Genomic DNA, 22,930 nt, shown 5'->3' with positions numbered 1-22,930 from the left:
AGGAAATCTAAATCTAGAAGGGGTTACCCATTATGACGTGGCCTCTCTTGAGAGTAGCAGCAAACAAATCAAAGCCAGATGACCCCCCAACCTACAAAAACAATAACAAAATCAGACGGAGAGTTAGCAGTGACGCACAAATGTAGAGCCTTAGAGTACCCTGAAGAAAACCCCCAGGGTCCCCTGCACTGGTTTCCTTTAAAAGAGCATTCTCCACATGTTTTTGTTGCATTACCTTTGTTTGTTTGGGGCTGTGGTGGTGGTGGGAGTTTATAACAAGCCGCTCTCATAACGCTGCTTTGTTCTTGCAGGAAAGGGCCGGGCCATGATAACATCTGTGGGCTTACCACAGGTTTTGTTTGGGTCAAATAATGACGTAAACAGCTGCACAGTGGCACCCCGGCTCACTGTGGACTGAGTAATGATGTATCCTCGTTTGCCACTGAATCAGCAGTGACATTTGAATGTCAAGAAAATTAGAAAGGAAAATTGACTCAAGATTGGACCAACAATTATATTCCATATAGATGAAAATAACTTTGATAAAGTTTTGTAGTAGTGTTTAGAGGTACTGGCATTTTTGTATTTATGGAGTAAATGGACTTATACCAACTTTTTTGTTTTTAACCTTAAATAACAATGAACAATTTGATGCAAAACTGACTTGTTGGGAGAATGGTTCACCTTTTAATCCAACCTCATGCCTGTTTTTCTATTAAGTGACTTTGGTTGAGCAGAAACAATCTTGCACTATAGGTTTGGGATGCTTCAGGGCTTTCTGGCAGAAAGCGCCAAAGGAAACAACTTCTGTTTCCAGCTTTTGCTTGGTGGTCTCAGTATGCATATCATACTTCATATAACAGTGGATGTTGCCCCTTAGTCACCATTCCTTAAGGCCACCAGGGGGTGATCCCCTCAAAAATGGCACAGTTGTATGGAACACTGAGGCTGTTTTCGAAACTGCCTACTATACTAGCAATATATACTGATTTTGCCAAAATTCAGTAAGTAGTACGAAGTATGTGAAGAAGAGCAAAATCTGCAGAATGCCAAAACTCCCTGGATGCCTACTGATTCAGGATATGCATCAGACCAGTCTCCCTTCGCATACTTTTTCCCCCAATGCACAGCGCTCGTTCTGCTTTTTTCATTTTTAATTCTTTTTTAACGGGGGAACTCAATTTTTCGGTGTTGTGAAAACTACTAAATTCCATATAAACCACTTCTAAACTTTTTCAATTATAAGTGATGCTAAAGAAGCAGTTTCTCCATCAGCTTGGCTGTTCTTTACTTCTTTACAGCATACTGCAGAACAGATCCAACAGAACAGTCATACTACATACTAAATTCAAACGAAGTATGTAGTAGGCTATATCACACTACATAGTTAGACACTATGATGTTTCGAACCTTTGCTTCAAGAAATTTTCCCTAACTGGACCTCTTGCGATTTAAGTTGAATACCCCTGTAGTAGAGAGTACCTACTGCCTACTACATTTGTAAATAGTATGTAGCTGGCCGTTTTGAAAACAGCCTGACACACCATACCTTTATACTCCTCCTGCTGTGAGATGTGAAGCCAAATTATCACCTTGATGGATGCTGACACATTGCGCTCACGGAGCCAAGGCATGCACTGACGCGATCTGGCTGGTGAAGCTGCATGAATGATGTCACACCCCTTCTACTTACCAACACACAAATTTTACTTGCTGATAAAATGTCAAATAACCCTCAGGTCAATACATCTCACAGCAGAACAGATTCTTGTGTTGACTTGAAGCTGACATTTATGACTATGGATAGTTCAATTACTCTTTTTTTTATAGTCTTGCAGTGCCTCCTCTACTCTGCTAATTCCGCACAGAATGCTGCGGGAGCCAGCATTGGTCAACAGAGCTGTCAATCATCTTAACATGAAATAACTTAAACTCAACTTCTAGGAACAAAGGATAGTTGGACCTAATCAGCATGATAAGAACTTACGACAATAACCATGTTCGAAAAAAAGTTGACGTGTATTTTAGATTTAATAGTTTGACCCAAGTTCCATCGGTTAACAGAAGGGAGGAGGTGGAATTTATAACCTGTACTGCAGCCAGTCAGCAAGGTATGCTTTACTTTAGGTATGCTTTGCTTTAGGGGACAGGAACCTGTGATTGACAGGTTGAGATAGAGATACTGATTTTGCTTCCGAATGAGAGAATAGATAGATTTTAAAACTGTGGGGCCTCCAAGCTACAAAGAATACCAATTGTTGCATGATGTTGCTCTAAGATCCACAATTGTAAATAAAAGCAGTAGCTATAAGTATTGTATTTTTGGTTTTAGCCTGAAGTCTAAGTCCAAACGTATTGACTTTCAATGTATATTTAGTAAAGCAGAATAAAAAGAGTAAAACACCATGTTCAAGACGCCAAGATCTGTTTGACTTAATTGATGGTGTCTGTACTTCTGTCATGAGATGCAATCTTCATGGTTCATTATCACATTACACTGAGAAAACACTGTTTATCATGGGTAAACATGAAAACCTAACCTGAACCCTATTTTATTGAATTACAGGCAGTCATTTGAAACAACCATACAGCTGAACAAACAGGCAAAAAACAAAAAAATAATTAAAAAAAAGACTTGAGATTGAACTTCACATTATATTCAAATCTCACTAAAGGAGGCCTGCCTCTGTAATGGCATTCACAGCTCCATTAGCCCCAGCTCTAGCTCTTGACATAGCTATTTTTTTATTTTCGCCAAGCTCATACAAGCACCCACAGTCATCTCCCCCAGCTTCCAATATGTCTGGCTGTCATGCTGTATTCTTATTGATCTGTCCATCTCTTTGCCTCTGTCTCAGAGATGAACATGAGATTGAATGCCCCGTGTAGCAGCTGGCGTGTGGACAGCTGAGAAAGATAGCGCAGGCAGGGAGGAATAAAATGGAAATGAAATGGATATTTAAAATAAATGTGATGTCAAAGCTGCCTGCGGCCTATTTTTTTCTCCAGCACTGCGGCTCTTATGTTGTATGCTTTCATACGTACTTCTCCAGCGGGCGAGTTATGTAACTTTCGTGTCACACAGCCGCACCTGTTGAAGCCAGGGGCAAGGCTTTAAAGAGCGTGTTGTTCCGTGCTTTCAAATTGTTCTGTATTAATTAATCATCATAGTTTATAAAGGCTGAGGGGCTAGACACACTTGTTTATAACCCTAGTTGACAGTTAAAGGTACCCAACAAGACCCCGATGAAAAAAGACGACCATATTGGCACCAAGGTTGACTCACTCTGTTTGAGGGCGAAAAAATGGGACACGCTTAATTATTCAAATGACGCTAATAGAGCTAAAAAGTGTTAGCTCATTGTTGTCTACCAATGCGAGAGCGTGTTCTTGGCCTAGAGATGCTGTAATGACTAATGACAACACTGTGTCTGGATATTGCTCATTCTGTACTGCATCTCCTGACCTGAGGGGTATGTTTGGCGGTCTGGAAGGTATTTCTGTGTGTGTGGGTGTGCTCGAAAAACACGGGAAGTACTCAGTGTAACACATGGAGGAAAATGAGGAGGGGGTTCAAGTGTAAGTAAGTGGCAGAATAACACAATAAGGAATCCAAGAGCTGTAATGTGTGAAAGAGAAATTGGATGATGAAGCAAGCTGAGGGTTTGGAAAAAGAGAACAGCCGAGCTCAGGCACAAAGGGTTTTAGGACAGCCAATGCTGACTGACTCACTGTGTGTGTGTTTGCTCAGATAGAGACACAGTAACAGTAAGATGTCCTGCAAAATTAGGTGATAAATCATGAACCTATTATATAACAATTCAAAAGAGGAGCTAATTGAAATTTCTTAAAGACAGAAGTTGAACCAGGCAAGTCTTTGTTAGCGCTGTATGCAGATTAAACTGAGAGCGTCAAACACATCAGTTTGAACGTGTCTGTCATGCATCAAGTAACTCAATAATCAATTTAACACTGCACTGCCTCAAGGGAGAGCCAGAGTAACAACAGATTCCAGTTCATTCTCACTTTAATATCTTCACTCTCACACTGCAGACCTGACTGTATGTTAACTGGAACTGCAGCTGGTGAAGAAACAGTGATAAGTCAAAGCTTTCTCAGAGGGTGGTTTTCATAGGAATCATCATTCCCAGTGGAGGTCATGGTCAGAGTAGGATGTCACACCACACGTAGATGTTTTATGACTCATAGCAGTGAGAACTCTGCATTAAAGGTTGATTCTTCTTAATCCAAATATATTCCTTAGAACCCTTTTGAAATACTAGTTAGTCCAACATTTGGTGATTTTGTTGGTTAGAGTAAGATTTATCCACACTTTATTCAACAAAGTGGTGAAAAACTGTGTTACATCATTTCAACTCTTCAAACCAGTGCAAACTACAAAGCTATATTCCAGCTAAGTTTATGGAGACGTTAAAGCACTTTGTTTTCCATAAGGATGGCGGAGAAAACAAAGCTTAAAAGATTAGACATCTTGTGCTTTTGCCAGGTGTACACAAAAACAATTCCAAGTATTGCTGCTCCGCATGTATGTGTGAAGAAAATCTTTGCATGAACTTATAAAAATAATATTTATATCCTGTAATACAGCTTGTTCCACTGCTCCAGCATGGCAACAAAAATCATGAAATACTCCTCAAACTAATAAATAATTTTCTCTCAAATATTGTTAAAAAGTACCCAGCTGTGATGAATACTTGATCCTGATTGGTCAAAACCCCATAACATCAGTGACAACCTGATCACACACATCATATGTCCTCTCTGTTTTTTGTTTTGTCTTTTATTTATTGTCATGCTACCTATGTTGCCTTCTCGCCCAGGTCGTTATTGCAAATGAGAATTGGTTCTCAATTAAGTCACCTGGTCAAATAAAGGTTAAATAAATAAATACAAATATCAAATCAAGCCATGATATTTTACCTATGCCGGTTGACACTATGGCAAAAGAGGTAGTTTCAGCTGGTGCTATAAGTTGGTAAACATTGTGTGAGAGCAGCCAGAGGAGCAGCTGAACCCAAACCATCTCTGATAGGGAAGAGTGGAACAACATCCAGTCCATCAATCCAGGCAATCGAGGATTAATACGAAGTAACCTAAACCATAAGCAGCAATTATAGTAGCAATAATGTTAAAAAGTGTCTCAGTGTCTCATATGTAAAGGAGAGCTGAATGAGGACAGAAATCCCTGGTCTAACATAACCTTAATTAGAAATGCTCAGTTTTATTAGAATTATACAAAACAAGCTTATTTTTTAACTTGACAGAGACAAGACCCTGCTCACCCTGTCTGGATTCTAATTTACATAACTACCCACTCACTGTACACTACTCCTTACATACATATCACAAAATATGGGTAATTACAGTGGGCTTATCTAGCATCTATAGGAATTAATTAATGAACAGTTATTTCAAATAAATCAAGTAAACTACTCAGCAAATCAGTTGTACTGTTTTTGACAAGAAAAATAAAAAACTGAAATTTCTATGCCATATATCCAAATATCACTAAAACTGATTAGATGATGTGGTCACTAAAAAAAGAGGAGAGACAGAGCTACCTGGATCCTTAAAAGGCTCTCATCCACACTCAGAAGTTTCTTTCCTGTAAAACAGATACATTTCTGAGAGAGACTGAAGTCGAAGAAATGTGTGAAAACGATAGAGAAGGTGTCAGACAGTGTGGTCCTATCAAGCACCGTTAATTAAGTTTATCAGCATAGCTCTGCACAGCAGGCTGCTGAGACTGATGCTGCAGGTGAGCAGTGGCCCTGCATTCCCCACAAACACATGCACGCACACACACACACACACACATGCGCACACACACACACACACACACACACACACACACACACACACACACACACACAGAGGCGGTCTACTGAGACATTGGTGAGTGATGACTTTGTTTCCTCAGAAGTGACAGCAGGTCTCTGTCGGCTCCAGAAAGCCATTTTAAAAGCTTCGCCTCAGTCCCAACAACATGGAGTAATAAAAAGTAATCCAAAGTTTTCTTGAGATTGACCCTGCAGCGCTGGAATCAATGACAATGTGAGGCAGAGAAAGCCTCCAAGAAACAAGATAACAATGCTTCAGGTCTTGTTATCTTACTGACACAATGTGATCCTTCTGAGGTAGCCACACTTGAAGCCATCTAGAAGGAAAAGACAACACCTTGCCTGAAGGATCCTGAGAAATACCTACAAAATGATCAGACATTTTCTTCATCTGCCGACTGTACAAAACCTCCAATATTTAGGAGAGAGGGAGAGAGAAGCGATGCAGCGGTGCATTTCCCATCCCTGCTTTCTAAATATAGCCTCTTCTATTCTCTCCCCCTGGTCTCCGAGGCCCTGGATTCACTTAATTGGATTACTACACACACTTTTCATTTCCTTTCTGGTTAGTGTTTAATAAAGTTGAGACAATCACACACATCTTAGTTCATTCACTGTGTGGCTGCAGGGAACACGCTGAAGATTTAAAAATGTATGAAATGAAAACAGGGTGGCAATTATTACATCACTCCAAAGGGCCTGTATACATTAATGGATACATATGCAGACTAGAGGCAGAGTGGTCGATAAAGATGCTGACTGTAACAATCGGCCTAGAGAGAGAGAGAGAGAGAGAGAGAGAGAGAGAGAGAGAGAGAGAGAGAGAGAGAGAGAGACAGAGAGAGAGAGCGAGAGACAGAGAGAGAGAGAGAGAGAGGGAGAGACAGAGAGAGAGAGGGAGAGAGAGAGAGAGAGAGAGAGAGACAGAGAGGGAGAGAGAGAGAGAGAGAGAGAGAGAGAGAGAGAGAGAGAGAGAGACAGAGAGGGAGAGAGAGAGAGAGAGAGAGAGAGAGAGAGAGATAGTGAATATATATATCAATTATCTGAATATCTGCACAGTGTCAGAGATACAAAACAAAGATGTATCCTGACCAAATACAGGCTGAGTGACCACCAGCTGGCTATAGAGACAGGGAGACACAGACAGACATGGCTGCCCAGAGAGGAGCGTCTATGTGCTCACTGCTCTACAGGGGACATAGAGACAGAGATGCACTTCCTCCTCCACTGCAGCAAGTTCTCTTCTCTAAGAGATTCCCACTACAGGGAAATTACTAAAATGGTACCAAACTTCCCAACATTAAACCCAGAAGAGAAACTGTCAGTTCTCCCGGGGGAAGGGTCAGCAGCTCCTCTGGCTGCTAAATATGTGTCTGCCTGTCACAGCCTGAGGGACGCACCATCCCATGGTGTTTGATTTTGGGTGGAGGTTTTGTGAGCGCGCCGCATCGGGTGAGGATATTGAGATATGCTGTATAGGTGACACCATTGTTCATTCCGCACTCTGGAACAAAGTATATGGAAAATTTGCAAGCATAAATAAGCGAACCCAGATCCATATCTTCATCTAACCTCTAAAGCTTTATTCCCTCAATGCCAGTCCCCTGTGCTCTGCAGGTCTGACAAAAAATAAGGGACTGATCCATTATCAAAGTGCAATGAATAATACAGATCCTCCGAAAGCTTCCTTGGACTCGTACACACTGTACAAACACTACCCTGGTGCATTGAGAGAAAAACAAGAAATCCAACATGAGGTTCAAATGAAGTCTGACAGGCTCATCTCCTGTTTCCAGAGACTGATGCTCGACTCTGACAAGCATGACAGTCCTGAATTGTTGTTGCAACACTGTCACTTGATTTGCTCCATCTATTCGATTTAGCAACACAACATGTTCCAGCAGCGGACTGCAAATTACATTTATGGTTACAAATACTGTGCAACACTGAGGGTGACATTTATGATTTAAAGTGTTTCCAACTGCGAGGTCAGTCACCTTAAGCATGCCACTACTTTCCCCCTGCCTGCCTCCATGTTTATACAGCCTGACTGTGAGTGTGCACTAATCCTGCTGGTGTGTTTAAAGAGGAAAGAAAGGAACAAGGATGTTTTGCTTTGTTTCAGTTTGAAACATGTTGATGGACTTTCAAGGAATATTTGACACTGCTTCCTGAATCAAAAGACTCTTTTGAACTCTTTGGAGTATTTTCATGTGCATGAGTTCATATTAGCAGCTGGATTGTTATTGTTTTCATTGTGTGTTTGACTTTTTCTCTGCATCTCCTCCTCTGTGCTCCATTTATTTCTCCTCAGCTTTCTTTCACTGTCTCTTTTGAAAAGGTTAGCAAACAGCCTCCTATTCATTCTAATAAAAAAAAAATCGACTTAATTCATCATGGTCTGTTGAAATCAACCCTTAAACTTGTTATACAGCCTTATCAGGAGCATGTTGCAGTTTGCAACATAAGCAGATGTATCAGTTCAATCAATGGCTGCTATTGATAAGTGCAATTTGTTACAGATACTATTGATTGAATTGACATTTAATATGGAGCTCACTTTCCATCTCCTCCTGTCTTTACCAAGCTTTACCACCATCATCCAGCAGTGGAAGGTCGTAGCTAAAGAAACAGCTGAATAATGAATCAAATAAGGTGTGCATGTCTGGACTTGGCTTTAATATGAAGGAAGTTCACAGTCTGCTGTGACTGAAAAGAGCACAAAAACTGTAGTGAGACTTTAGTGTAGTGTAGTAAGTGTAGCATGTATGTGCATGTGTAGTAAAATACAACTTAGAGTAATAACACCAAAGGAGACAAACAGGTCTGCTGGAAGGTGACGTAGACGTAGAGGTAAACGACTCCTTCTGGGATTTATAACATGTCCTGATCAGGAAAAAGTCAAACCAGCGGAAAAATGTTCTTGGAAATCTGAGCATTGTTCATTCCCCAGGAGCCCACTGTGATGACATCACTGACTCCTCTGTGTCCCTCCCAGTTTACAACATAGTGAGACAACAATTCCCTGCAGATACCCAGCCTAAGTATGACTAATCGAAACAAGGGAGCAAAGAAACCCAACAACACAGCACTTTTTCCTCAGATGTTCTTTCAAATAGTTTTGCTACATCTCTCTGTCACAATATTCTTGTGTGTTTGTGTGTGTGCATTGTCTATTTCTGACTATCCCTCCCATTTATGGATCAACTTAAGTGTTTAGTGTGGGAGAAAATGACAGGAAGCGTCTGGCCCATTTAACAATAAATTTCCCTGAATGCATCTGAGCGGAGCAGGGGAATAACTGGGCTGGGCTAGCTGGGCTAACCTTAAGGGAGCAAGAACCTGACCACAAAAACAACAACACACATACCAGCTAATCTAGCTGCACAGCAACTCATTTTATGTAGTCTAAGTTATCAGATGTTTATACCCTTATATGTACACTGTTAAGCAACAGCAGGAAACTCATTAACAAATACAACAGACAAAAAGCAAACAAATGAGCATGTTTCTTGGTTTAGCGGCACTATAAATACTCACCATATCCAGGAGTGTCTTCTAAAAGGAAAGTGGCTTATTTGCATCATGGCTCTTTCACTGGGAGCAACTGGACATCTTCCAGGTTTCATACCGAAGCCTTGCAGGACTGATGCCCCTTCCTGTTAACCTTTCACCCTTTGAGCCTCTATCTCGCTTGCTATCTATCTACACAGTCTGTCCCATAATTTCTGCAGGCCACAGCACTATACATAGTGTCCCATTCTGTAGTCCGAGGATGTAATGCGTCCATTCAGCCCAGTGTTCCAGTAAAGTTCTCCTCTTAAGTTTTCCAAACTCGGTGGTTTGGTCTTAATGCATCTCTTCAAAAAAAAAGAAAAAAGGCCCTGGCTTTTATCCAATGAGACAAACTTAAAAATCAAACTACACAGCACCACAAAATCCACGGAGTTCCTGAAGAGAAATAAAGATAACAATAAATGAGACGATAAAAAAGAAGCATGAACTGGAGGCAGACTTGATCCCAGTGTGAACTCTTGTCTGTCAGCGTAAGTCTCAGCAGTGCGAGCACACAGGCGGCCACCCAGCAGGACCAGCTAACTTCTCTGGCCGCTGCTCTTTTTTCCGTGGGATTCTTCCGGCGAAGGTTTGGAAATTACTGTCCCACATCCACATGGTGAACCGGTTCAAGGACCCATTCCTCCGGAAAACATTCCTTTTTGCTGACAGCCAACGACGCCGGTCCGAGAGGCAGCGGTAGTCACAGCAGCATGACAGAGCATGTTACACACAGAGTCAGTCACACGCTCACGTTGGCTTTCATCCACTCAGCTTTGCCCCCTTTTGTCTCTCTCACTCTGCGTCTCCCTCTCTCTGTGCTGCCCTTTCACAACCTCCCAGGGAGAGAAGTGAGGAAATAGGGAGGGAGGGAAAAAAAACGGAAAGCTGTCTTCAGTGTCTTTCCTTCTCTCTGTCTCGCTTTCGTATGTCTCCTTCCCTTCTCTCTCCCTCCCTCCCCCCTCCCTCCTAGCACCAGTCAGTGGGATGTCCTGACCCTGTGTAAGAGGTGTGCCTGCTCCTGCAGTATCCAGTCAGCTAAAACCTATTGATCCTCTTACAACACGCTGCAGCTCTTCATTGAGAGGAACACGTCTGCACATGTACAGTTTGCATACACACAGGAGTGTACGGATACACAAAGAAAGCCTGCACTGTAAAAAGAAATACACGCAAAATGTTCATTTCTTCTGCCCAAATCCATCTTCCTCTCCACTTTTCTTTAGAGTGTTTGTCTTTTATAGCCCTCCATCATAACAATGCTGCCGTTGCCCTGCCAGTTTGTGTTTTTGTTTTTACAACACTAAGCACACCCTGTGTCTGTCTCCAGAGTCTGCATGCATGCCAGTGAGCCATGTAAATTCAAACCGCACAACAAAATGCCATCTTATTTTTCTCTGCATGTTTGCTGTATATGTGGCAAGCTATTTGTGCGTGAGTTGCTATGAGAATGTATACGGGGGTTTCTCGAGGTATGTTAGCTTCAAGAAACTTGTTATACAGGATGTCACTGGCTTTACTGCTGTATAATACATTCCTCCTTTTTCACACTAGAGGCATTTATAGCCTATAAGCCTGCCTAAAGGCCAGAATAGAATCAAAACAAGTCCATGTCATACCTTATTTAATTGAATTTATTTTAATCTCTAGGATAATTTATTTTCAAACAGTGGATATAGAGTTTAACAAATCCATTGGTATTCAGAGAGCACGTCTGTTTGCGTGTGCATACCAAATCGGGAATATGTGTGTGAGTGGTGTTGGCAAGGAAGTTATGAATTGAGGTTGAGGTTAGCACACTAAAGTTGTGCCTGTGTGTGTGTGTGTGTGTGTGTGTGTTTTGCATTAAAAGCCATAGCTGTGGCTAAGCTCCAGTTGCTGTGGTCTGAAAAACAGGATCCAGCACTGCTTCTTACACACATCCTGCCCGACACACACGTCAGCAGCCTCTCAACTGCTGCCAAAAGTCAAGCCACCTCACAGCCTCTGTAAGCCTGCACCTTGAGCCACAACAGCCACTCTCAACAGGGCGGAGGAGCGCCGAATGTTGTGGAATCTGCTTGTGGAGAAAAAAAGGAAGACAGTAATGGAGTTTTCTCAGCGGGTAGTTTTTGTATGCAGAGGGGCCAGGTTGACGGTCCAGCCAGCAACAGGGAGATCAAATTCAATTTTTATGAGCCTTAAAGGTAAAACAGGATACAAGCTATGAGGCACTAAAGCACCTGCTATCCATTATGGACATATAGAGGAATACAATAAATTCTCCACCTGTCTTTAAATTTATTCTGAAAGCAAGGAAAACATCTCAAATTCAAATGGAATCTGGGGCCATCAGTCTAATAATAGAATATTCTCTGTCTGTCCCTGTGTGTATGTGTGTGCTGTTGCATAATCTCAGTGCCTGCTTTGGGGGCTGTTAGACCCTGCTCTACTCAATGCTGGTGAGCAGTCACGACTCATACAGAAACCTGAGAGAGAGAGAGAGAGAGAGAGAGAGAGAGAGAGAGAGAGAGAGAGAGAGAGAGAGAGAGAGAGAGAGAGAGAGAGAGAGAGAGAGAGAGAGAGAGAGAGAGAGAGAGAGAGGCTGGTAGAGGGTGGAGGGGGGCTGTAATAGATATGAATGTACAGGGAATAGAAGAAAGCATCAAGGCGGATGATGAAGGAAATACAGAAATCGAAGAAGGATCAAGGTTTGAATTTTTCTGCACTGACGAGTATTCAAATGAAAACATGCATGAAAACAATTTTTTTACAGCATGATTTTAAATATTAAAATTTTTTGGGTTTGATGCAAGTTTTTAGTGTTCAGATTTTCTTTGAGGTTACCATATGTTTAATTAACGTTACTGTAAATGTAAAAAAGTTACCATAAGCTAATGTAGCATTAATTTAATACGTACAGTAATAATCAGGATGTAAATCATACCTTTTTTGGTTAGCAGAAACACAAACAGCATATTCAGTTTGGATCATGGGTTGTCGCAATAACCAATATTGTTGATACTGTGCTTAAAATAAGCATACGAGTAACTAATGTGTACGTGTAACTAATTGGTTCATAGTAGGGGGTGGTAGTTGTTCTGTAGCATTTTATTGCTCAGGTTTTAGGAGTATTCACTACACAAATATGCAGTGCTTCAGAAACAAACATCTCTGTGGATGTTTTTGTGGCTAATTACCAAACAAGCATCCTTAAGTTTGAAGGCTGGGGTTGACTGAGGAATGCTCGTCTGCACATAAACAGGAATATTAGGACATATTTCTTTATATTAGTCATGTAAATAGCTTGTCATTACAAACCCCATGTTGGACCATGAATCTCAGGGGGAATTGTTGCCACAGCAGTGACTTCAGTGAAGCATGAGGATTTTGTATTTCCGGCAAACTTGTTTGTGTAGTTTCTGTTGACCCACTCAAGAGACAAAAGTGAAGCTACAACCTACAAATAAGCTATGCTGTGTTATCTTTGAACTATTTCTATTGAATTTTTCCAAATAGGCAGAAGGTGACGGGGGAAATTCCTACCTAGCACAGAAAAGGCAAGATTGATGGCTATTGGACTAAATGACAAATGCACCACTGGTGCAAGGACACTAAAGCCTAGAATCAGCAATAAGTGTCCAACAGAAATCAGACAAAACAACATATACAGGCCTTACATATAGAAAATGTAACAGCAGACCTTTCCCTTTATATCAGTGGTCTCACATGGCTCTCTGTAACTGGACACCAGGGACAGAGAAGCTGGATCACACAGCAGAGCGAGTACACATCGATTTCACCTGTACTGACATTTAGCAAAGTACTTTTCTTCATCTATCTGCAGATCGATATCCAGAGACTGAACCACCTCTGGAGTCTAATCACAGAGCTGATGCAACGGGACGGTCCTGCCAGCTGCATGACGGCTGCAGCTAAAGGTGTTTCACTAAACAAAACAGACATGATGTAATGTGAGGAATGTAAGATAGGTTATGTGATGAAGAAATCAATGAATGAACTGTGCTGGATATTAATCACATAATGAAAATACTGCAGAGCCAACTCTAATTTCCATAAAGCATTTAACAAATTCAAAGAAAGAGAACTGTAAAAGCTGGCATTCGAGCTGAAGCCACTCAATCTCCGTTTTAATAAAATAACTCATATTTTACAATCAAATTGGAAAGCAAATCTCTCTGGAGACTGAGAGAGAAAAAAAACCCTTGTGCATGTTTTGTTCCTTTGAGGTAGGCCGGCTGTCCATCACTGTGTGTGTGTCGCTGTGGAAATGCCTTGGGCTCGTTCCTCAGCCGTGCCATTCACAGATGGTTATGCAGTGGCATTTGAGCAAAGGTTAACTCATTCCCCCTTCGAATCAGATATTAGTAATTAGATTCCAACATCTAATGGGGACGCAGGGGCTTCAAGGGCCATTTGTAGATAGTGAAGAATGTTTAAGTGTCCAAAAAATTGCTCACTGGAGGAGTGGAGGGGGGTTTGATATTTGGGCAAACCAAAAGACAGAAGGGACGAGAAAACATGCAACATAACAACAATAACAACAAGCTGCAGCTGAAGACAGGGAAGGACGCCAAGAAGTTCTTATAAATCCTGAAGCCTTTCAGTATCTCATACAGACGCACATGCACATGGTACCCTTTTGGGTTTGGACAGCCACCTCAGTGTGTCTGTCAACAGCATGGGAACTAACAAAGCACAGTATTTGACAACTTGAGCTGAACATGCATGTGCACTTCAGAACAAATACTGTACGTGCCATTTTTTTTAGGAGAAAGGTCTGTAAGATCTGTATAAAAGATCATTTATCAAAAATGGTATTACTCTAAAAAAAAAGGTTCAAAAGTTGTATTAAATAAATTAAATTCAATCACTTGAATGTGCTTTTAATAGCTTAACCAACATTGCCTATAAATAGATCCTATAGCTCAACGTTTATATTTATTATATCACTTGGATCAGGTAGCTTTCCTAAATATTTCCTTGGCAGTTCATGTTGGTGATGATAAATATGAATTGGTATGAAACATAAGTGTGTCAAGTGTCTTAATAATATTCACTATGGATTATTGCAGACAATTGTCTGGTTAGGCATATATTGCACTTTAATATAGGCCAAATGCTTCAAAATATTTATGATAAGATATGATTTTCCAGTCATCGCTATTATTTGTTAGTTGCTTCTGACTGTGTACAGTTGTTGGAGCATCATTGAAGCATATAAGTCTAGAATGTAAAGCTGCTTATGCGTCTTTAACTTGCATTTTTTCTAATGGCCAGAAGGGGGCAACTCCACTGGTTGCAAAAAGAAGTCCAGTTAAATAAAAGTCAATATAAAATGACCCTGCTTGATGAGCTTATGGTCTATCCCAAAACTGAAGCCCACTTCAATGAGGCGTTAAGTACATTGAGGAAATTATAGTCCAATAAGGAGCAAAATAGACGATAAAGTAGGGTATGCTTTAGAGTCTGGCTATCTTTTCAATGACTGTTATAATGTAGGCCTGACTATCAGGATCAATCTGCCAAATTATAAATCTCAAGGCAGCAGAATGGCACACCACAAAACAATATATAATGAGCCTTTCTAAAACTGCCACCTACACACTTCTACTAAATAATATAATCATACAGATTTCTAAATCTTCAAGTTTTAAAATGTTTTCGTGATCAAATTTTTGATATATGATTTTTGATCATGAAGTGTGTTACAAACAAGAAGGTTATTACAAAAATTAAGATATCTGTGTCTGCTAAAGGGTTATTAACATAAAGTACTTATTATTTGGGTGACAAGCTGAGGAAAGCGAGAGCCCCTGCACCCATCATGCGCATCTTCTACAGAGGCACCATCGAGAGCATTCTCACCAGCAACATCACTGTGTGGTACGGGGCCTGCACTGTGTCCTGCCGAATGACCCTCTAGTGCATTGTGAGAACAGCTGAGAAGATTATTGGTGCCTCTCTCCCCTCCCTCCATGACTGATTTACTCTTCCCGCCTCACCCCAAAAGCCCTGCGCATAGCAGGCGACCCCTCCCACCCGTCTCACAGCCTCTTCAGCCTGTTGCCATCAGGAAGGAGACTACGCAGTCTCCGGACCAGAACCAGCAGACTGAGGGACAGTTTTATCCACCAGGCAGTCAGGATGCTGAATTCTCTCCCTGTTTTGCCCCCTCTTCTCATAGTGCCCCCTTCACAGACTTAACCCGGTCCCGAACCCCCCCCCCCCAACACTGAGGTCTGTCATCCTCAGGACTGAAACACACACACTCTCTTTGATTTTATATTGCACTATAGCAAAGTTTTTGCACTGTTGTAAACTGTATTTTATTATTTTTATTAGCTTACTTCTTATCTTTTGATAGCATTCCCATGTTTATCTATTGTTGTCGTTGCTAGGTTCTGAGAGCGAAACATAATATGTCTGGTGCATACTGCAGTTTTTGACAATAAAGAAGACTTTGACTTTTTGACTTTGATGTAACTATGGTCACATAAAGTTCCTGAGGATAATTTGTCCCAGCTGAATCTGATTTCTCCACCCTAATGAAGTGAGCTTCATTCAGTGTGACTTTAAACTGACTTCCCCTGAATTGAGAATAGGCCGATGCCTCAGTGGCTACATCCTGTCCTTGCCTACAGTCTGTAAGTCATCAATCTGCCAAATAATCACATACTCTGAGTAAATGTTCTCCTTCTTCCACAAAGAAGTGAAGTGCTTAAAGCTAGGGCTAGCAAGTTATTTTGGATGCATTTTTGTTGTACTAATCTGAATTCTCTGAAAATCCTGGAAGCAATAAATAGATCAAATGCTCGGAGCAAAAAAGAACGGCACAGGATTATCATAAGTTAGGCCAATGCTTTCATTCAAATCCATTAAAATGATTGGATAGCTTAGCTGCCTGTCCATGAAGGCATACGTTTGCTACAGACAAGACTATATTTCCGGTCTTATTCATAAACCTGTTCAAACAGGTGGTGGGCCAGCCACTATGGGTAAAGTGGTCATGAATATGAGGTTAAAAACCACCAGTGAAACATGTTGATATTTATTCTGACTGCTTTACACACAGGGAGACACAGGAGTGTTCTGAAATATCAACGGCCCATGACCTGAGGCAGTCTCCTCCAGAACACCATCTGTTTGAGGACGGTCTCACTAACAGTTGGTACAATCAGCTCCTCTTCCCTCTGATACCTTCATTACTGTTTCATTGACAGATAAAACACCACTTTGACTGTTTTTAAGTGCCAATACTGAAATCAGCAGGGCACATTGCAAATAACGCCTTGTGTATACTGTCATAAAGACATACTGTAATTAGTGGAAACCTGCCAGTTAACAATTGGCTAACAAGGTTGTTTAGTACAGATTGTACACCTTACTGTTAACTGCTGGTTAAACACTGCAATGGATAATCAGATCAGGTTCCCATCTAGGACACACATTATAACACGTCCACCTTTTAGTTTCGATTGAATTATTTTGTAGTGTTATATTGGTCACAATTTTAAAGCAGCGTAGGTTCAGAGTAGAAGGTTCACTGCTGACGAAGACAAATATCAACCTGAAAGCTGTAAACATGAGTAGGATGTGTAGGAATCTAATGCCGCCTCTGGTATTTCCCCCCATTGACGTCAGAAATTGCAGTAGCATGTCTACACAAGTGCTAAACAAAAAGCAGAGGAGCCTCAGGCGCTGGCTGCCCAAAGTGAGAGAAAAAACATCTTAATTATAAGTCATGTGAATTCCACAACATTTTATTTCATCTGACTGCACATTTTGAGTATTATGTAAGTACCTGTTCAGAGCATAAACTGATATTTTGTCTCTGTATCAACGCAACAGTTTCATGTGTTCTTTTTTCAACACATGTTGCTGTTTTACTTTCAATGAAACACTAATTAAGAGCTGCAGTGCTGCAGAATTTATTGCAGGTTTCGGTATTTGCCGCTTGACGTCACAAACTGCATAGGCGTGTCCGCACAAGTAATAAACATCGGGGAAACCACACGTTAAAGATTATTTTCTGAATTCAAAATGTGAGTCATCTGAATGACTAACAACAGAAGAGAGCGAGAGCTTTGTGTTTTACTTCTTCTTTCTGAAAAGATGAGCTGCCAGCTGGGTTCTGATAAATACCAAACACTAATGAAGTGTTACATAAATGAACTGAATAACACTTGAAGCGTGTATTTTAATAACTTTTTAGAAGTCAGTTGTTCCTTTTTTTTACTTCTACCCAAAGCCTCTGAGTTGTTCTTGAAAGCTGTGATCCTTACAAAAATTGAGGGCGTGCATTATGAAAAAGGTACTACAAAAGTAAATGCACTTATTAAAGTCTCACACCTACCTGCCTCTTCATCCTCACTCTCTCTCTCTGATCCATGAACACACGCTTCTGTCATTTACTACCATTTGGCTTTTGATCTGCTGCAATAAGAGTGTAAATAAATGCTGCACATCCAAATCAAAGCTTATAAGCCAGGCTATCTCATTTAGCTAACTCCATAGGGGAAAGTCAATGTGAAGATAATTTGAAGACTCTGGACTCTGGAAGTTGTTTGGCTGTAGTTTATCTATATTGATATCTGAGGGCTCTTTAATGTCAAATTACAATTTTGCAGTGTTGCCACAGTAACAAAGTTCGATGGTGTCGACTCTTTTGCTCATTGACAGATTCAACTAATTAGCAGAGAACATTAGCAGTGTGTTTTAAGTGTGTGATTGTCCTGATAGTTACAAAATATAATGTAGATGTGTCTTACAAATTACTTTAGTATGTTTCTACAACATCTGTCTGGTTGACTTTTATTGTTTAAAAGAAAAAAAGAAGTCAGGGTCTCAGAGGTTTGCCACTGGCCTGCTAATATTCCAAAATTTCACGTCTGGGAAACCACGTGTACTAACATCAACAAAGGCTTGAAGTTATTTAGCTTATCCTTCGTGTATTCACTATTCAACTGCTGACATAAGGAACTAATCCTTAAGGCTGATTTATACTTCTGCGTTGAATCAACGGCGTACCCTACACCGGGGGTCCGCGTAGCTCCCGTACCTACGCCGAGGCCTACGCAAGTAGCTGACGTGCTCCTCCTCCAAAATGTAACTCCCCGTAGAGCCGACACGGACCTCAAGCCCTGTGATTGGTTCGCTCGGCGGCTTTGTATTTCCCGCATTTACAACACTTCCGGGATCCCGGACATCGGCCGCACATCGGCTGTGTATTTCATCTCCTCCTCTCTATTCTTCATGTAATCATGTCTGTATGATAAACAGCAACATGTATCAGCTGTAGATTAACATAAAACGCTCTGAATCTCTGTGGAAAAGTAAACAGAGATCGTAGCGGGGCCGGAAGCAGGCGACCGGCTATCAGAGAGACCGCACTGCCCTCTAGTGTTTCGGCATAGAATTGCTGCGCGACACAGACACACCGACGCACAAGTATGTGGGGCTCATGTCCGCGTCAGCCCCTGCAGTGTAGGGGAGACGCAGAAGTATAAATCAGCCTTTAGTGTACATTAAAAACTAGAACACTACAATCAAATGTCTTCACAGATGAGAACCAATTTGCCCTCAAAGTCAATGTTAAGCTTCTAAAAATCATACAGCTAGCTGATTTTATATTAAAACCTGTATAAAGGGAAATTCAAAGGAAAATGTGTAACTTAAAGTGTCATTTTTTGTTTTCAAATAATCATTCTATCTGTTGATCTGACTCATTTTAGATATCCCTTGCTGATATAAAAAGTACCATCACGTTGCATTTACTGAGGTATTAATTGCCCTGGCTCGCACAGAACAAATGTTTGTTTCTACAGCACGACTCAATGTGATTAACTGTTTGACACTAATTGCCTGCTGTACCTGTTGTGATTTTCACTTGCAAGCTGTCAGAACACTCTTCCAGCTCAGGTTGTAAACGAACACAATACACATTCTGTTGACAGGTGTGTAGAAAGAGTTACATGCTTGCTAATAACGCACACTGCATACAAAGTCGGACTGCAGCAGCAACCTGTTTCTAAACCTCTGTAAACCTGTTGTGTCTATTTACAGTTTGCTCCCACTCTTAGCCCCTAAATATTTGTATTCCTCCCACCCAGCACTCTCCACACCTCCACTCACAGCCACGGTGTCAGCTCTCTTGCTCAACCCTCCAAAAATAGACTTTTCCTGCATTGCACCAACGTTGTGTCACTGTTGCAGCCGAGGCACTAGACTGGCTCCCCCCTGCACCGGCTACATCGCCTGAGCCTCAATCATGCTGGTTGGACTGAGTGTCTATCTGGGGGTAATTAGCGATTCATCTGATGGATGATATGACCTGATGGTGACCTCCAGTGATACGCTAATTACTGTGAACTCAGGGGAAAAGCATGTCTGCTGGAATTTACCTTGGATACAGCTCAGTAGAGCTTGCTTTAAGGCTGTTGGTCTCATTCATTAGCAGCAGCATAGAAAAATACATAGATGGATTTTCTAATTGAAATGCTGTTAGAGGTTTTGTCCATCTCTTAATTATGGCTTCAAGCATATTCCCTGTCCGCTTTGTTTTATTTATTTATCATGTTACCAGGCAAGTTCATCTCCCCTAACAATGGAAGATTTCTTATCATAATTCTAACTGCTTTTAACTAAAAACAAAGACAATGTAGACATCAAAGAGCCACTTAAGTCGTCAAGATGTCAAGAGGTTATAGCATGAATGTTTCAATGAATGAATTAATGTTTGTGTCAGGTAGAGATATTTTGACTTCAACTAAGGACTCTGATAGACTGAATAACTTTGTCAACTCTAGAGCCAGGATGCTTACATTGGTTAAAATAAGCTACATATGAAAGAAGGGAAATAATATCACAAACCACATTTTTGGATGAAATGAGATGTGAATGACTTGGAGATACAGATAGCTGTGTTGAAGGAAATGTGTGTAATTTAAATTCACATCAGGGCCTCTCTCTCATGCTTTCCTCTACCCTCCCAAAATTCAAAGGGCATAAATTATGAAGAGGGAGCAGCACAGAGGGAAGAGCATTGTGGGGGACTTGTGTGACATTAAACTGTTAGAGTAATTACAGGTTGGGAGGACCTTTGAAAGCTGTAAAATTATCTAACCCTGAAAATGGCAAAGTCTGTGATAGTCTCTCTGCAAGCTTTAAAAGCACCCAACCCTGTTGCACTAAACAGCAAACTTCAGTCCAAATGCTTGTGTAATGGGATTATATTTTAGTTTACATGCACAGTGACAGAGCAAAAACAAAGGGGCAGAGAGAAAAGTTACAAAACAAGTAAAATGCAGTCATAAAGAAGGCAGGCTTATGAGGCGCCATCTGCTGGGACACAAGGCCAGGCAGTGATAAATGGAGGAGCAACAGCCGTCAAAAACCAGGAAAGTATTTAAATTGATATATAACGAGACCAATGTGAGGGCAGGAACGTGAACTTGTAGAAAAACAATGCAAAAGTGCACTGGCATGAAATTATTAACTTTTCAGCAGGAACAAAATGATTAAATATGTGGACCAAATTTTCTGAAATAAAATGGAAGAACATAAAAACTATTAAGTACAAGTGTATTTTCTTTTTTTGTTTACATACACCTCGTCTTACTGTGTAGAAATTGTGTCATGATCACACAGTGGTATGTGAGCGGCCCTCATTATTAGATTTCGATATATTTCTGGCTCCCTTGACTGATTTAAAAGCCCACCAAAATGATAAATTGTTGTGTAACTGAGATGAGAAAAAAGTGTTGCCACATTGTCAAGAGGAAGAGATGAAATCATAAACTTAATTAATGACTCGTTTTTTTGTGAAAGGATGTAATATGACGGGTATGATCGAGTTGCGCCAGGTGCCTCTTTTGACATTCAGATAAATCACTATTGTCATAGGGTTTTGACCATCCATCCAACCATTATCTTGACCGCTTATCCAGTTAAGGATACCGAGGGCTGGAACCTATCCCAGCTGGCTACGGGCGGAAGGCAGGATACACCCTGGACAGGTCGCCAACCTATTACAGGGCTAAGACAGAGACAGACAACCATTTACACACACTAGAGGAATCAATCAACCTGGTGAGCATGTTTTTGGACTGTGGGAGGAAGCCGGGGTTCCCGGAGAGAACCCACACATGCACGGGGAGAACATGCAAACTCCACACAGAAAGGCACCTGCCCAGCTGGGGAGTTGAACCAGAAACCTTCTAGTTGTGAGGCATCCGCGCTACCCACTGCACCACCGTGCAGCCACCATGGGTTTTCACCAATTAGAATCAATTACTGAACAAACACAAGTGGCCATTAAAAAAGCTGGGTAATAATCCAAAATATTGTGGTCATAATAGCACCCTACACTCAAAAAAAGCAACATATTTTATCAACTTAATTATAACATGTAGCTTCTATTATTTTAATTCATGTGTAGTGGTTAAACATTTTGAATACATGTAGTTTTAACATGACATGCAAAATCCTTAAAACTACAAGATTGCTTTCTGTCCACACAACCTAAAGGGTTTAGGTAGGAATCCCATCTGCAATACCTCTCCAGAATAGAAGTGGCAGTAACGTGCCACATCTACAGTGGAGAAATGACTTAATCAGTAAGCACTTGTTTTAAAGGCTAACAAGTCAAGATCCATATTTTTTGTTTGTTATTGTTCGTCTTCTCTGGGGAATAGAGTTATATTCCAACAAACCCAGTTTGTTTTGTGGTCTTTTTCCAAACTTGACACCAACTGGGGGTAAACTAAGTTGGTACGTTTAAACTGCTAAATGTAAACATTCTTGATATGTCAAAAATGTCTTATTTTCTCAATAATTACTATTTTAGAGTTTATTTTCACATGATAAAAAGGTTTTTCTCACAGTTCAAATAATTTCTGATGATTGAACATATGGGCTGCACAGTGGTGCAGTGGGTAGCGCTGTTGCCTCAAAGTTAGAAGGTTCCGAGCTTGAGTCTGTGTGGAGTTTGTATGTTCTCCTTGTGCATGCATGAGTGAATAGTTGTCTGCCTTCTGCCTGAAGTAAGCTCCCTGCAACCCCGAATGGGACAAGCAGTCAAGATAATGGATGTATTGAACTTACTTTAGTTTTGTTCAGTCAGCATGATTAATTAGTGTTATTGTACCATTTAAACATTGCAAATAAGTAATGGTAACATATTTACAATTAGTTGGTTCAACAAAATTGTGTCTCGCTAAATGAAAGCATTTTCATTAGGTGGAAATTATTTCTATAATTTTTACGTTCACCGAACAAATGAGTCCATTTGTTTTATGGGACAGGCTGAGAGGAAGACAGAGATGGTCTTACCATTGACTGCTGTCATGTATGCCAAGACATTTAAACCCTCCCCCCTTCCCTTCATCCACACCTATAGACCACATGGATATAGCCACAGTGAGGTCACTGATTGGTTCCTGAAGCGGAGCTTTGAAGCCTATTGAGGGCAGTTTTCATATTGGAACTACTGACTCAACTCAACTTTCTCTTGA

General features: G+C 40.9%; 1 protein-coding gene across 5 annotated transcripts in view; it reads right to left on the bottom strand.

Annotated features, from left to right (window-relative positions):
* Positions 1-22,930, bottom strand: part of pde4d (phosphodiesterase 4D, cAMP-specific) — a 210,160-nt gene that overhangs the window by 51,321 nt on the left and 135,909 nt on the right. Inside the window, exon 1 of one of the 5 annotated variants that reach the window (XM_034692167.1) lies at positions 9,402-10,371. The exons of the other annotated variants lie outside the window; for them this stretch is intronic. Within the exon in view, the coding sequence (XP_034548058.1) occupies positions 9,402-9,490 (89 nt within the window). The 5' untranslated portion in view covers positions 9,491-10,371. Of the gene's footprint in view, positions 1-9,401; positions 10,372-22,930 lie in introns of those variants that run through there. 5 annotated transcript variants of the gene reach the window in all.

This window comes from Notolabrus celidotus, chromosome 9, assembly GCF_009762535.1.
Source record: "Notolabrus celidotus isolate fNotCel1 chromosome 9, fNotCel1.pri, whole genome shotgun sequence".
Lineage (NCBI taxonomy): Eukaryota > Metazoa > Chordata > Actinopteri > Labriformes > Labridae > Notolabrus > Notolabrus celidotus.
Note: the sequence above shows the minus strand (reverse complement) of the source record. Positions and strands in the feature narration are given on the sequence as shown.